This window comes from Rana temporaria, chromosome 12 (genome assembly GCF_905171775.1).
Source record: "Rana temporaria chromosome 12, aRanTem1.1, whole genome shotgun sequence".
NCBI lineage: Eukaryota > Metazoa > Chordata > Amphibia > Anura > Ranidae > Rana > Rana temporaria.
Genome location: NC_053500.1, coordinates 108069935 through 108085108, shown reverse-complemented (window position 1 = coordinate 108085108; position 15174 = coordinate 108069935). Strand labels below are relative to the sequence as shown.

The 15174-nt window shown below is 41.5% G+C and overlaps 1 protein-coding gene and 1 pseudogene across 1 annotated transcript in view; both read right to left on the bottom strand.

Moving 5' to 3' along the window:
• Positions 1 to 8247: 8247 nt before the first annotated feature.
• Positions 8248 to 8354, bottom strand: LOC120919668 (annotated as a pseudogene).
• A 1081-nt stretch (positions 8355 to 9435) lies between these two features.
• Positions 9436 to 15174, bottom strand: part of MFSD11 (major facilitator superfamily domain containing 11) — a 95200-nt gene continuing 89461 nt past the window's right edge. Inside the window, exon 14 of the mRNA XM_040330102.1 lies at positions 9436 to 10263. Coding sequence (XP_040186036.1) covers positions 10099 to 10263 — 165 coding nt within the window. The 3' untranslated portion in view covers positions 9436 to 10098. The remainder of the gene's footprint in view (positions 10264 to 15174) is intronic.

Genomic DNA, 15174 nt, shown 5'->3' with positions numbered 1-15174 from the left:
CCGCCATTACTAGTTAAAAAAACAAAAACAAAAAAAAAAAAAAAACATAAATCTATCCCCATTTTGTAGGCGCTATAACTTTTGCGCAAACAATCAATTAACGCTTATTGCGATTTTTTTTTTTTAACAAAAATATGTAGACGACTATGTATCGGCCTAAACTGAGGAAAACATTTGTTTTATTGGGATATTATTATAACAAAAAGTAAAAATATTGTGTTTTTATCAACATTTTGACTTTTTTGTTTATAGCGCAAAAAATAAAAACCGCAGAGGTGATCAAATACCACCAAAAGAAATCTCTATTTGTGGGGAAAAAATTATAAAAATATAATTTGGGTACAGTGTTGTATGACTGCGCAATTGTCATTCAAAATGCGTCAGCGCTAAAAGCTGAAAATTGGTCTGGGCAGGAAGGGTGTTTAAGTGCCCAGTAATGAAGTGGTTAAAAAAAAAAAAAAACACTCTTCTAAAACGTAAACGTGGCAAAACAGCCGTTTTAAACGTCAGTTATTATCTGTCAAGTTAAATCGTTAAGGAGCGGTTGTAAAAACTTCCGTGTACATGAAGCCTAAAGCAGATAAAAGGCATCTGTGTTACTGTATACACCAAGTCCCGGTTCACATTTGTGCGATGCGGGAACCAGCGTGATTCCTGGGCGGGTTGCCCAAATCGTATTTTACTCGCATGCAGTTCACACGGCTCTCTGCGATCCGCTGCAGGTGTCAATGTAAAGTTAATGACACCCCTAAATCGGTTTGCAGATCGCAGTGCGAACTGTGAAATGGGAATTTTGTACGGCTCAATTCGCATTGCAGACATCGCATGTGATATGTACAGCAATGCTGTGTGAATTACATGCGATGTCTAGCATCACACTAGCGTGCACTCGGACTAAAAGAGCAGAAGCATTTTATTAGTGTCTTTATCCTCTAAATAAAATTTCGCAAAGTATTATAGCTCAAATCAACATTAAAAATCTTACTAGAATGGATAAACAGTAAAAAAAAAGAAAAACAAACAAAAGAAAAAAAAAGGCTGAAAAATGCCGCTCCAAACTTTGCCTGGGCCTGCTGGGCACATGATCTCTAAAGGAAGGATGAAAATCACTCCAGACTGTTTGATGCTTTCCTTTAGTTGAAATCACAAGATCAAATACCTAAGCATTTGGTTATGTGACCAGAACTAGGAGGAGTTGACAGCAGCATTTTCTCCAGCAAGGTTATATCAGCTTTTCTCTTGCTTTTGATGTGTGGAGCCCAGCAAGCCTGTTAACAGTTTTAAAGCGGAGCTCCACCCTCCACCTCCGCAAATCACAACCCCTTCCGGTGTCACATTTGACACCTTTCAGGGGGGGGGGTGCAGGTATTTGCACCCACTTCCGGTCACACAGTCTGCGGGTAGACTGCAGGCAGGACGTCACCTCCCTCCCCCACCTCCCCCGTAGTTTTCTGGGAAACACTCGGCTCCCAGAACACATCGGGAGCCAGTCAGCATGGCGCATCGCGACTCGCGCATGTGCCGTAGGGAACCGGGCAGTGAAGCCGGAGCGCTTCACTTCCTGGCTCCCTCACCAAGGATAGCGGGGGCAGCAGAGTGACGAGCGATCGCTCGTCCTCTGCTGCGGACGGCGCTGGACTCCAGGACAGGTAAGTGTGCCGATATTAAAAGTCAGCAGCTGCAGTATTTGTAGCTGCTGGCTTTTAATATTTTTTTTTTTTTCCGCGGTCATCCGCTTTAAGCAGAAATTTACCCACAACGTTTTTAATCAAATTCCTTTACATCCTTTAGTGTTGTATTTACTAGTTCATCCACTATTTTGCTTTTGACAAAAACAAACAAACAGCAAAGAATAGTGTGTAGATTCATTGAACATGCAGGAGTCCTTTTCACTACGCATGTGCCCTACAATTCGCCTCAACAATATCAAGATGACTGGCTGACATACCCAGTCCTTCCCACCGGCATCAGTGAAGCAGCCTAGTCAAGTGACACATACAGTAGGAACATTTAGAAAAAAAAAACATTACAGTTTGAAAGCAGTGAAGATACAAAATACCAGCGTGTGTATATGTTATACACGGTGCATAGGTGAACACGGAGGTCAGTTTACAGGAGGACTCCTTCTGTAGCATTAGTAACCTTGCGATACAGTTCTGTATCCAAAGCAAACATGTGGGCTGGCCCATACTTGCAACTGGTTGCAGGGCAATATAGCAGGAACCTCCAACTGCTTGCACATAGGATTACTTTGTCTCCAGTAAGCATCAGGTTTGGGTTGGTCTATCATGCAAAAAAAAAAAACACACCTTGCATGGCTGACCTGTGACTCCTCCTATTGTCAGTGCTAGTCCAGAATGTTAACACTTTACTGATTAACCGAGAGGAACGGAGGGCAGCGGACACCAGGGTAAACAAAGTCTGATCACAATTTCCAAATCAGAGTGCAATGGGTCCTCCAATAAGAAAATAAATATGTGTGCAGGCAACTGGTGAGGGCCTGCTTAACCCTCTTGGCGACACAGCAATTTTTGCACGTTAAAAAAAAAAAAAAAAACCATTACATAAAACCCCCAAAAATTATATATTCTCTGAAAGCAGACACCCAAGAGAACAAAATAGCGGCACTTCAAATTTTTTATGTTACACAATATTAGCACAAAGGGTTTTCAGTAAAAAAAATACACTAAAGTAAAATATGGGCACACAACGCAATAAATTACCCTTTTTTTTGTTATAAAATATAAAAGGATGAGGTTGCGTTGACAAAAGCCTCGTACACATGATAGGATAAGCATGCGTCGACTTGATTCTGAGCATGCACAGGTTTTTAACCGATGGTTTTGCATACCAACGATCGTTTTTCAATCCATCTGTTAAATTTTAACGCAAGTTGACATTTTTTTATCCAAAGGTTAAATAACCTATGGGGCCTACACACGATCGTTTTGGACCGATGAAAACGGTCCTTTAGACCGTTGTCCTCTGGTTAACCTATCGTGTGTACGAGGCTTAAAGAGATACCAAACATGTCGCATCCTAAAATTGCTTGTGTCAGTGAAATGGCGACAAACATCAGTACACTATATTTTCCATAAGCGACACTTTAAAAGCCTTTATAGGTCATCAGTTTAACGTTGCGCAGGAGCTCTGGTACTAAAATGATTGCTCTCACTCAGGTGCGTGCGTGCCACTATGTATTGCAACAGGGGAATCGAGCAATTTACAGGAAAAATAATAAATTGCTTCATCTATGGCCAGACACTTGCAAGAAACACCTGGTTCTAGGTCTACTTTACAAAGGATGTTTACACTTATATACAGTGGGGATAAAAAGTTTGGGCACCCCAGGTAAACATTTGTATTAATGTGCATAACGAAGCCAAGGAAAGATGGAAAAATCTCCAAAAAAGGCATCAAACTACAGATTAGACAATCTTATAATATGTCAAAAAAAGTTAGATTTTATTTCCATCATTTACACTTTCAAAATTACAGAAAACAAAAAAATGGTGTCTGCAAAAGTTTGGGAATCCTGCAGAATTTATAGCATGCACTGCCCCCTTTGCAAAGCTGAGACCTGCCAGTGTCATGGATTGTTCTCAATCATCGTCTGGGAAGACCAGGTGATGTCAATCTCAAAGGTTTTAAATGCCCAGACTCATCTGACCTTGCCCCAACAATCAGCACCATGGGTTCTTCTAAGCAGTTGTCTAGAAAACTGAAAATAGTTGACGCTCACAAAGCTGGAGAAGGCTATAAGAAGATAGCAAAGCGTTTTCAGATGTCAATATCCTCTGTTCAGAATGTAATTAAGAAATGGCAGTCATCAGGAACAGTGGAAGTTAAAGCAAGATCTGGAAGACCAAGAAAAATATCAGACAGAACAGCTTGCAGGATTGTGAGAAAAGCAATTCAAAACCCATGTTTGACTGCACGATCCCTCCAGAAAGATCTGGCAGACACTGGAGTTGTGGTACACTATTCCACTATAAAGAGATACTTGTACAAATATGGTCTTCATGGAAGAGTCATCATAAGAAAACCTCTTCTACGTCCTCACGACAAAAATCAGTGTTTGAACTTTGCAAATGAACATATAGACAAGCCTGATGCATTTTGGAAACTTTTTGGCCGGAATGAGCAAAGGTACGTTTGGAGAAGAAAGGGCACAGAATTTAACGAAAATAACCTCTGTCCAACTGTTAAGCATGGGGGGGGGGGGGGGGGGGGGATCAATCATGCTTTGGGGTTGTATTGTAGCCAGTGGCACAGGGAACATTTCACGAGTAGAAGGAAAAATGGACTCAATAAAATTTCAGCAAATTTTGGATGGTAACTTGATGCCATCTGTGAAAAAGCTGAAGTTAAAGAGGATGGCTTCTACAAATGGATGATGATCCTAAACACACCCCAAAATCCACAGGGGATTACATCAAGAGGCGTAAACTGAAGGTTTTGCCATGGCCTTCACAATCTCCTGACCTCAACATAATTGAAAATCTATGGATAGACCTTAAAAGAGCAGTGCGTGACAGACAGCCCAGACTTTGGTAAGGAAGAATGGGCAAAGATACCTCAAACAAGAATTGAAAGACTCTTGGCTGGCTACAAAAAGCGTTTGCTGTGATACTTGCCAAAGAGGGCAGTACAAGATATTAACTCTGCAGGGTGCCCAAACTTTTGCAGACGCCATTTTTTTGTTTTCTGTAATTTTGAAAGTGTAAATGATGGAAATAAAATCTAACTTTTTTTGACATATTATAAGAATGTATAATCTGTAATTTGATGCCTTTTGGAGATTTTTCCATCTTTCCTTGGCTTCGTTATGCACATTAATACAAATTTTTACCTGGGGTGCCCAAACTTTCGATCCCCACTGTAGGAGATATTCCTCATCAACTTAAAATCCCTGATAAAGGAACCCAGAGGGGCCCCTATGAACATCAGAATGCCTTCCCCTAATATTTACACATTTGGCAACCGAGACAAAACGGCTCTTTGCAGTGCAACTTGACACTCAAATACAATGTGAACCATGTCCAACCTGTTTCGAATAAGGTTGTTGTACAACTAAATTGCACCTGTACAAGTCAGCTCTAAATGATTTAAAAATAGAATCCCTTAAGCTTATAAAAGACGAATCAGCATGGTTATGTTTTTCCCTTCTGTCACATGCTCAAATTGATGACTACTAGTATTCAGAATACAGAATTTTCATTTTTCCTCAGGTGATAAACAGCTTCTTGAATTTTGCCCATGGCACAGAGGAGATAAGCAGTTACAGCTTCTTTGTGGACTTCAAAAGCACCACCTAGAGCAAGGATACACAATGTGACCTGGAATATGAACGGAACGAAAAGGCTCGTCATCTCTCCTTTATGGTACCCACAGGGACCCTTTGATAGATCTTTAGAATAGGAGAGAACGTGAGGCAAATGCAGCCACCAAGATAAACCGTTTGATCATGGAAACCAAACACTTACACTGGGCCTCATCTATCTATCTATCTATAGAAAGCGACTGAAGGGAATACATCTGTATTATCCATAGCAACCAGATTCTCTCCAAACGGGGCAATAACCTTTAGGTCAAGACCCGACACATGGTCCCAAGATCAGTTATTTAGGTCTCCTAGTTCACCGTTTTTCTCTAGGAAAAGGCTTTACAAATCCAGTTTTATGGTCTGTATAGATGCCAAGTGTTTCAAACACACATTTATTTTGCTGTGTTTATTTTTGTGTATTAATTTTTGCATGTATAAAGATTTAAACAAAAAAATGCTAGGAGATTCATGGCTCTCAGTGGACAGGACTGACTTGGAAAGATCGCTTTCAGAAGCTAGAGGAATAGCGTCAAACTGGACCTTAAGAGCAAAATGTATCAAAATTAAAGCTCCCAACTTAAAAAAAATTAAGAATTGGGTCAAAAGTGACATTTTAATCCTAGAAAGAGTGTGGTGACTGACTTGGGTCAAATTTTTATGCACCATGGATATTCCAATAGTAGGATCTTACTGCCACAATTTCTAAAGGGTACACACTATTTAAAAAAAATAAAATAAAAAAAACTTTTGACATTAGATTCAGACTGTTCTCGTCTGAACAGAATGGACAATTTTCAGTTTTTGTACGAGAAAAATCTGATATGAAAGACTGCACAGGATCAGAAACAAAAGTAAACAAAAAAACAGCCCAATGGCACGTACACACGATCGGAATTTCTGATGAAAAAAGTCTGATGGACTGCCGAACGTGTGTGTGCCCCATCGGACTTTTTTCCATCAGTGTTTAGAAATAGAACATGTTTTATTTTTTTTCCGACAAAAAACACGCATGCTCAGAATCAAGTCGGCGCATGCTCGGAAGTAATGAACTTCATTTTTCTCGGCTCGTTGTGGTGTTTTACATCACCGCATTTTGGACAGTCGGAATTTAGTCTGACAGTGTATGCAAGACTGATGGAAGTCAGCTTCATTGGAATTGCGACAGAAGATGTAAATCGGAAATTCCGATCGTGTGTATGCGGCTTTAGTCTTACGAGAATTTGCCATCCATTAGTTCCATCCTTGGTTTTGACTTGCTGCGATACATAAAAAAGGAAAACCAGCCGATCGTTCACCCAATTTTCTTATGGTGTTTACCCACCTTAATCATATTCCTATCCACCTGGTAGTTTTATTTATACCCACCTCTACCTGTTCTAGCATTTCCCAATGCACTGTGCCCAATATGAAATAAATAACAAATCCAGCACAAGAGTGTGAATCCTTCATAGTGACTATACAAGATATGCAGACCCATTAACTAAACGGAATACTTAAGAGAGACACAAGATATATTGTTAGGTAATTTTATGTTCCCGTCATTAACAAAACAAAAAAAAAAAAAAATAGTAACTGAAAAAATTATTTGGGGGATGTTTCAATTGTAGCTTTTTGCAAAAAAAATAATAGAGCAACAACAGATACATAAACATTGCCTTTTCTAAAGGAATTATATTTGTTTTTGTTTTTTCCTTTTTAAAAGAACAAAAATGCACATTAGGCAGGAAAAAAAAAATGTGCATTTATTATTTGTTTTTGTAGGAGCCTGGAAAGCATTGCACCTGCGATCAGCAGATTGCAGGTGCAAAAAGCAGGGCTCCTACACTGTTAGTGTAAGCCGTCTTTTTTTTTTTTTTTAAAAGCCTATGGCGTGTGTAACACACACAAAAAACTTCACCCGGTGCAGATAAAATGTGCACACACATAAAGAGTGGTCACAAAAATGTGCAGACGGGTGCAACGTCAAGTGGTCCTCCTGTGAAAAAGGACCCAAACCCTGATCCCCCGGGGCGTTGGGCTCCAGACGAGGACTGATGTACCCCAACTTCCTTGGAGGGTCTGCCGAAACAGAACCCTCCCAGTACTAGGTGGGGCTCCTCCGAAAGGAAGACCCCATGAGAGAAGGCGGACTAAGCCAGAAGGCCATGTCCACCCACTCCCAAGACATTCAGGGCTGGCCCGAGGCCCGGCACCCTAGTAATCACACAGTGAACAAATAACGTGCACAAACAAAAAGACAAAAACGTGACAAACATAGGCTTATATATTAAATAAAGTGGGGGAAAGGGATAGTGGAGAGGAGAGTGAAAGAAGTGGTCATTGTGTTGTATAACCCTCCGGCCAGGAAAAAAAAATTCCTCCGGTTCTAACCAAAAGGCCCGGCCCAGGAGGCAGGTGCTAAAAAAAAAAAAAGCGTGTATTGGTGCAGTGACCGTGGTAGCAGTCAAATCAAAGTGACCCTCACTCACAGTGACTTTTCTGGTGTCCCTGGACTGCCACTCCAGGGGCACATGCACCATAGGCTTTTCATGTTCCATATCCAACCCCCAGACCGACCAAGTGCAGCCCTCCGCCCCTGCCAGATAGGGAGCCCTTCAAGGTTTTCTTAGGGAGAACTGCCGCTCAGGTTAGCAGCCTCCACCAATACTAGCCCTTCCAGACCCCCCGTCAACCAGGTGGATTTGCATGGCCTTACCCCCATCTTCTCCAAGGGCAGTACCAGCTCCTCCTACCAGATATCTGACAGGGACAGCACTTACACCAGGCAGCCAGAAGGCAGGACTAGAACTCGGCAAAAAAACCAGACCAAGTGCAGCTACCCATCCAGATGGCTCAGACGCAACCATTGGCCGGCCCCCAGTATCTATCGGGCAGCTCGGCGCAGTCCCTGCTGAAACCATCCTTCCAGGTGCAATGATGTCATTGGATTGCATCCACCCTCCCCATGTAGGAGGAGCTTCAGCGCTCCTCTGACAACTGATAAGAACAGATACTACACTTGATCTTAGTCAAAAGGCCAAAAAGCGAGTACAGGCAGGCAGTTACACAATGACAGGAGGAATCAATGTACTACAGTAACGAGAGTACTCAACAGTGCCCTGGCAGTTCATTGAGAACTACAAGCAAAGGATGTCGGTATTTGTAGTTCATTTAGTCATAGAGCTCTGCCCAGACAGTCACGCTCTTTTCAAATAGTGATAGCACTTGGCCCCAGCCCCCCTACCAACAAAATCAGCTCCCGGGTGCTGCAGTCACGACCATTCTTTGTATGATTCTCTACTGTGCATGCATGAAGCGTGCTGTGCTTTGTGAATGGCCCAGCAGCGGAGGAAGGAGGCTGAACCATCAGGGGACCTCACCTCTGCAAGGTTTTACGGAAGTGGGGAAATGGCCCTGTAATAAAAAGGTACACCCCCTCCCAGAGGAGCTCTGCTTTAAATTGCAACCCAGCAATGGCCCAAAAAAAATCTGAATCTCTGCAGCAGGGCAACGATAAAACAGCTGCTCTCCATACAAAAACAGCATTCTATCACACCCCTGCACAGTGGTAAATACTGCTCTACAGTCAGCAATGGTTCGCTAAAGTGGGCCAGCAGTTGGGAATGCACATGATGTGTACCTGTTTTGGGCCAGTGCTGGGGCACAAATACAGAACAAAAAAGATTCCTAAAAAGCAATGTTTTTATGGACCGTGCTTCTGTCTATTACATTTTGCAGAAAGCTACAATTGGGCTTCCAATGCAGAAGCACTGGAATATTTAAATCAACTCAATCCCTCAACTATTGCTTAGTCGCTATTTACAAAGAACAGTTCCCTTTGGTGTCATCACCGCAGATTTTAGTATCTAGCATTCGCACACATTTTAAGCATTGTGCGATTGTTATTGAAGCTCCAATAGAGCGATATGTGTTCTGTGTAGCAATGAATCACTTGCGATAATAGGAGCAAGACAGAGTTACTCAAAAAGACCTGTATATAGTCCTGCACTAAGCTACAGTAGACTGGAACCTCTGGAAGTGAATTGGCTATGCACGGTACACTTTCTCCTTATGACACTTATGAGAGGACATCAGCTGCTGGTTTCATAGAAATATAAAACAAATACATGTTCGTTTTTAAAAAGACCTGAGTGCAAACAATTTACAGAATAGCAAGAGCAGTGTAAAACATACCAAAAACTTTGGATGATGGCTGAAAAAGGCTAACTATACATTCCTTAAAGTGAAAAAAAAATTAAAAAAAGTGTGTGGGATACAGTTTGGCACCAACACAATTTCAAAATCGGACATAACAGGAATTTTTTGCATCAAGTATTTCTAGCTATATAGTCACGGTGCGATAGACCCCCCACATCCATATATAAAACTGCCATTAAAATATCACATGGTAAAAAGGGCATGGAGTGTGATGCCTGATAAAGTTCATTGCATTCAGTGATCAAAGGGTTGTGAGTAATCAGACTTTGTAATTGTCAGAAGTAAAACATGATCAAGTAATAACAGCAGGCAAAGAAGCGTAGCAGCTATTGCACTATCAAGGTCTGTGAATCACTGCCATATGTTTTCCCTTTTCCCAGAAGACACTGGGGACAGAGTGCATTATGGTCACGTCAAAGTTGTCCTGAATCCAAAAAAAGTAGCACAGAGTAGCTCTAGGGAATGTCCTGCGGCCAGCGCAGATCCAAATGTTCCTTAATTAACCTCTAAGGTGCTGGACAAGCTCTGAACCTTTTCACTCCGTAAACCAGCAGCGGCGGAGCAGCACATCTTCATCAGATACTGCCGTAGCGAGTCTCTTGAGGATTCAAGCTGACCGTTGCCCACTCCACAAAGAAAAATGAGATGGTGCCAAAGAATCCAAATATCACCATGATTAACAGCTGCCACTGCAGGAGGAGGTAGTTGCTATAAAAGAATGCAACAGCTGCGCTGATAGACTGAATAAGAGGGAGATACAAGAGTGTTATTGACATAGTTCATTACCATACATCTGCTTTTCGTGAATCACTAACATTTCTATAAATGTACAAAAAAAAAAAAATTAATTCATTAACAGATACGTGTTAATCAGAACAAGTAGTGACTAGCTGATTACTACGTTTACAATCTAAAATTCTGCGGTGATTGCTTATGGATGAGCCAGATTTAATCCATCACCAGTTAGACCTCTCTAGACAAAATATTTCTAATATGTTCAAAGAGCAACTGTATTCTAAATCGTATCAAAACTGAATTTGCTTACAAATAAAAATAGTAAACTTGTTCCAGCAGTGGAAATAAGTCACGCCATGTCCATTGCTTGGCGCAGGCATAATAACATTTTGTGACAAAGCTGCCCTGAATGAGGAGACCTCTGGATTTGTCTTCGCCATGCCTAATGCTAGCCATATTTGAACAAGGGGGGGAGATTGGTGGGACTTTAAATGAAGCACACTGCTAAAAATTAAAAATGCATTTATGTTTATTGATTTTCCACATCGTGACCAATACGAGGGGGTATTCAATGCCAGTTTCCGGACGGCACTGTCCGTTCGGATACGTGTGCAGCCCCCTCGGATCACGCAACATGACGTTGGCGGACACCCTCGGTTTTTCTGGCGTGACCAACATCTCTCACCGATGGAACACTTTTCCACTTTCACCTCCAGACAATGAGCAGGTTGCACGAGGTCTGGTTATCTCCTCTCCAAGGTATTCACTCATTTTCTGCCTTCCTTTGCTGGGCTCTCTGGCACTGTCTATATCACTATTCCTGGTGAGGTTTAGGTTCTCTCCTACACAGTGGTGTCACTCTGTCACAGGCCTTCACATATTTCCATGCCCTTTGAGCTATTAGTCTATTTCTCGGCCCACGTTGCAGGCTGTATTATTTATATATACATTGTCTCCTCCACAGAAAATGTCTGGGAATTTTATACCAGTATTTACCAATTCTATGTATCCTGCACCGTGGGTCTCACACTCACCGATATGTCGTTACATTGTGTTTGGTCAGCCAGCGTGGCCGTGGACTATGTAGCCTCAGCTCCGGGGGATGGTATATCCATGGCTTCTCCAGCCGTCAACATTACTATATGTATCCTTATATTACCCTCAGTTAAGAGTGTTTGAAAGAGGGGGAATGAAACATTTATCAACCATTCCCCCTTGTCACATCAATGAAAGTATCTTGCACTTATTCTCATTATTATGTTTTATTATAATTTTGCTCCTGATGATTGGGAAAACCGATAAAACGCGTAGAGCTACTCAACGACTGTTACATGCTATTACATTGCAAAATTATGTCTGAGATTCAACCGTTTACTGTGGCTACGGCAATATATGGTTATATGTATTTATTTACTATCCTTATCTATGTTGGAATATATGTGTATACACATGAACCATTAATCTGTTACACAATGCTATAATTATTACAGTTATTACCAGTATACAATTATGTATCAGGAATTAAACATAAATGCATTTTTAATTTTTAGCAGTGTGCTTCATTTAAAGTCCCACCAATCTCCCCCCCCCCCCCTCAAATATATTAGGGATGGAGGCACATGAATCTGCCCCTCATTGCCTCACACAAAGTCCCACCTTCATTCCCCCCTTTTTCTAATGCTAGCCATAAACACAACCATTTTCATGACTTTCAACCCGATTTCAAATGCAAAATAGTTTTGTACCCTACCACATACAGTTTGGGCCCTTTCACACCCATGCGCTTTTGTGCAGCTTTCACGATGATGCACTTGTGATACAATAAAAGGCGCTTTTTTGGTGCATTTTTGAAAATCTGCGCACCTGCAGTGTGAGCAGTTACATAGGATTTAATAGGGAATAGTTTTCATGCGCATTTGTCACCCTGGAAAAGCACACCAGTGTAAAAAGGACCCATCTATGGACATCGGGGAAAAAAAAACGAAATCGGTTGAAATCTGTTTTAGCACGCTGAAAGCATATTAATGTGTTTGGAATCATCTAAAAATTGCCGTGTACAGTATGTGGCCAATATTATGAATGACAGCTTGGACACAATCCACACTACGGGGTTGATTTACTAAAACTGTAGAGTGCAAAATCTGGTGCAGCTGTGCCAATCAAACTTCAGCTTGTTCAATTAAGCTTGGACAATAAAACCTGAAGGCAGATTGGTTTCTATGCAGAGCTGCACCCGATTTTGCACTCTCCAGAAATGTGAAAATTTAAAGAAATACACAAGATGTGTCATTACTGACTCTTTGGATATCTGTACATTTCATTTGTGATCAGATTTGGATAAAGTGTCAAGGGGTTCGAACCTCTGTCAGATTGTTACTGCTGTAGGACAAGAGGAGGCAAAGCACTGGACAAGTTTACAAAACGCAAAACAAATAATCACTTTGGCCCAATGTCTCCAGTTTGTCGGCTCGGCACAACCGGGGGGGGTCCTAGGGAAAGCAATTCACGCTCTGCAATTGTCTGAACAGAAGTCATGGGAGAAAGTGAAAGTAAAACCAACATTTTGAGTTGCCATCAGCATAAGAATAAAAAAAAAAAAAAAAAATAGGAGGAAATCCTCCAAATGTTGACACTTTAACGCTGGACACACACTATACAACTTTTGTTGTTTGTTTACCTTTAGATTTACCAAAACCATGTGGTGTAAGGGCCTGCCTTATTGTATACAAATTGAAACAGTTAAGGTTTGACTTCTCATATGGTTTCGACAAATCTAAAGGAAAAAGATCAAAAGAAAAAATTGTATAGCGTGTATCCAGCTAAAGGAGAAGTTGTTCACTTTTGGTAACGTGTTACACCCATATTGAAAAGGTATTAAAAACAGTGCAGCTGTGTGGGGCTCCACCCACACAGATGCATTATTCATTCACAGGAGTTCTGTGAATGTATGAACTACAATTACCATCCTCTATTTGTAGTTCTCAATGAACAGCGAGGGCGCTGGCGAGTGCTCTCGTAGTTAATCTTCCTGCTGTTCAGTAACCGTCTGCCCATAGCTATACTGAGTCTGCAGGTTAGCATTGCACCCGTGATGTACTGATCATTGATGGAATAATAATTTTCCAGGCTCCTGCGTGAAAAAAGTATGAATGCAAATTTTTTTCTGCAGAAATACAGTAAGGGAAAAAGTATTTGATCCCCTGTTGATTGTGTACGTTTGCCCGCTGACAAATAAAATGATCAGTTTATTTTTATTTTAACAGTGAGAGGCAGAACAAAAATATCCCCCCCATAAAAAAGCATTTAAAAAAAAAAAAAAAAAAATACAAAGTAATACATTTATTTTAATTTTAAATTTCATTTGGAAGTATTTGATCCCCTATCAATCTTCAATATTTCTGGCTCCCCGGTGTCTTCTATACAGGAAACAAGCCGAGATTGTTCCCTGTATAAAAGACACCTGTCCACAGAAGCAATCAGATTCCAATATCTCCACTATGGCCAAGACCAAAGAGCTGTCCAAGTATGTCAGGGACAGGATCATAGACATATACAAGGCTGAAATGGACTACGAGACCATCACCAAGCAGCTTGGTGAGAGGGCGACAACAGCTGGTGGGATTATTTGCGAATAGGAACACAAAATAACTGTCAATCTCCCTGGGTCTGGGGCTCCATACAAGATCTCACCTTGTGGAGTTTCAATGATCATGAGAATGGTGAGGAATCAGCCCAGAACTACACAGGAGAATCTCGTCAGTGATCTCAAGGCAGCTGGGACCAAAGTCACCAAGAAAACAATTGGTAACACACTACGCCGTGAAGGACTGAAATCCTGCAGCCCCTGCAAGGTTCCCCCTGCTCAAGAATGCACATGTACAAGTCCATCTGAAGTTTGATAATGAACATGTGAAAGATTCAGAGGCGAACTGGGTGAAAAAGTGTTGTGGTCAGATGAGACCAAAATTAAGCTCCTGGCATCAACTCAACTTGACATGTTTGGAGGAAGAGGAATGCTGCCATGACCCCCAAGAACACCATCCCCAGCATCAAACATGGAGGTGGAAACAATAAGCTTTGGGGGCGGGTTTCTGTTAGGGGAGAGGATAACTTTACCACATCAAGGGGACGATGGACGGGGCCATGCACCATCAAATCTTGGGCCTCCATTCCTCAGCCAGGGCATTGAAAATAGGTTGTGGATGGGTATTCCAGCATGACTGACCCAAAACACACGGCCAAGGCAACAAAAGAGTGGCTCAGGAAGAAGCACATTAACGACCTGGAGTGGCCTAGCCAGTCTCCAGACCTTAATCCCATAGAAAATATGTTACCAAATGTCACACGCTCGATCTCATTTTCAGACAAGATCTGGAAATCAATATTCTGGAAAATGAGCCGCAACCATGGACTGATCCCCATGCCATTAAATTCACAATCAACATAAACGCCCCCTCAAAAAAAACGGTAAAACCGATGACAACACACTGGACTGGATCTCAGAAGAAGCTCCATTCAGAACTCTTCAAAACTACATTAGGGAACAAAAGAAAAAAAATCCAATTACATCAAACAGCCACAGAAGCTCTTGATGCTATAAACAAGGTTCTGCTACAGTCAGCCGACTTAGTAGCGCCAAAACGCAAAACCTGCATTCAGAAAAACAACTCCAGCTGGTTTAAAGATCAGCTGTCGTTGCTAAAGCAAGAGCGCAGAAGAGCTGAAGCAGCCTGGAATATAAGCTCTTCAGAGGAAAACCACACCATTTATAAGATAATAACCAAAAAATACCATAAAGAAATCTTTGCCAAAATTTTTTTTTTTTCTAATATTATCACCAATGCCCTAAACCGCACCCGTGAACTTTTTGATCTAGTTACCAAGACCATGAACCCAGTCTGTCTAGAAGCCCCCAA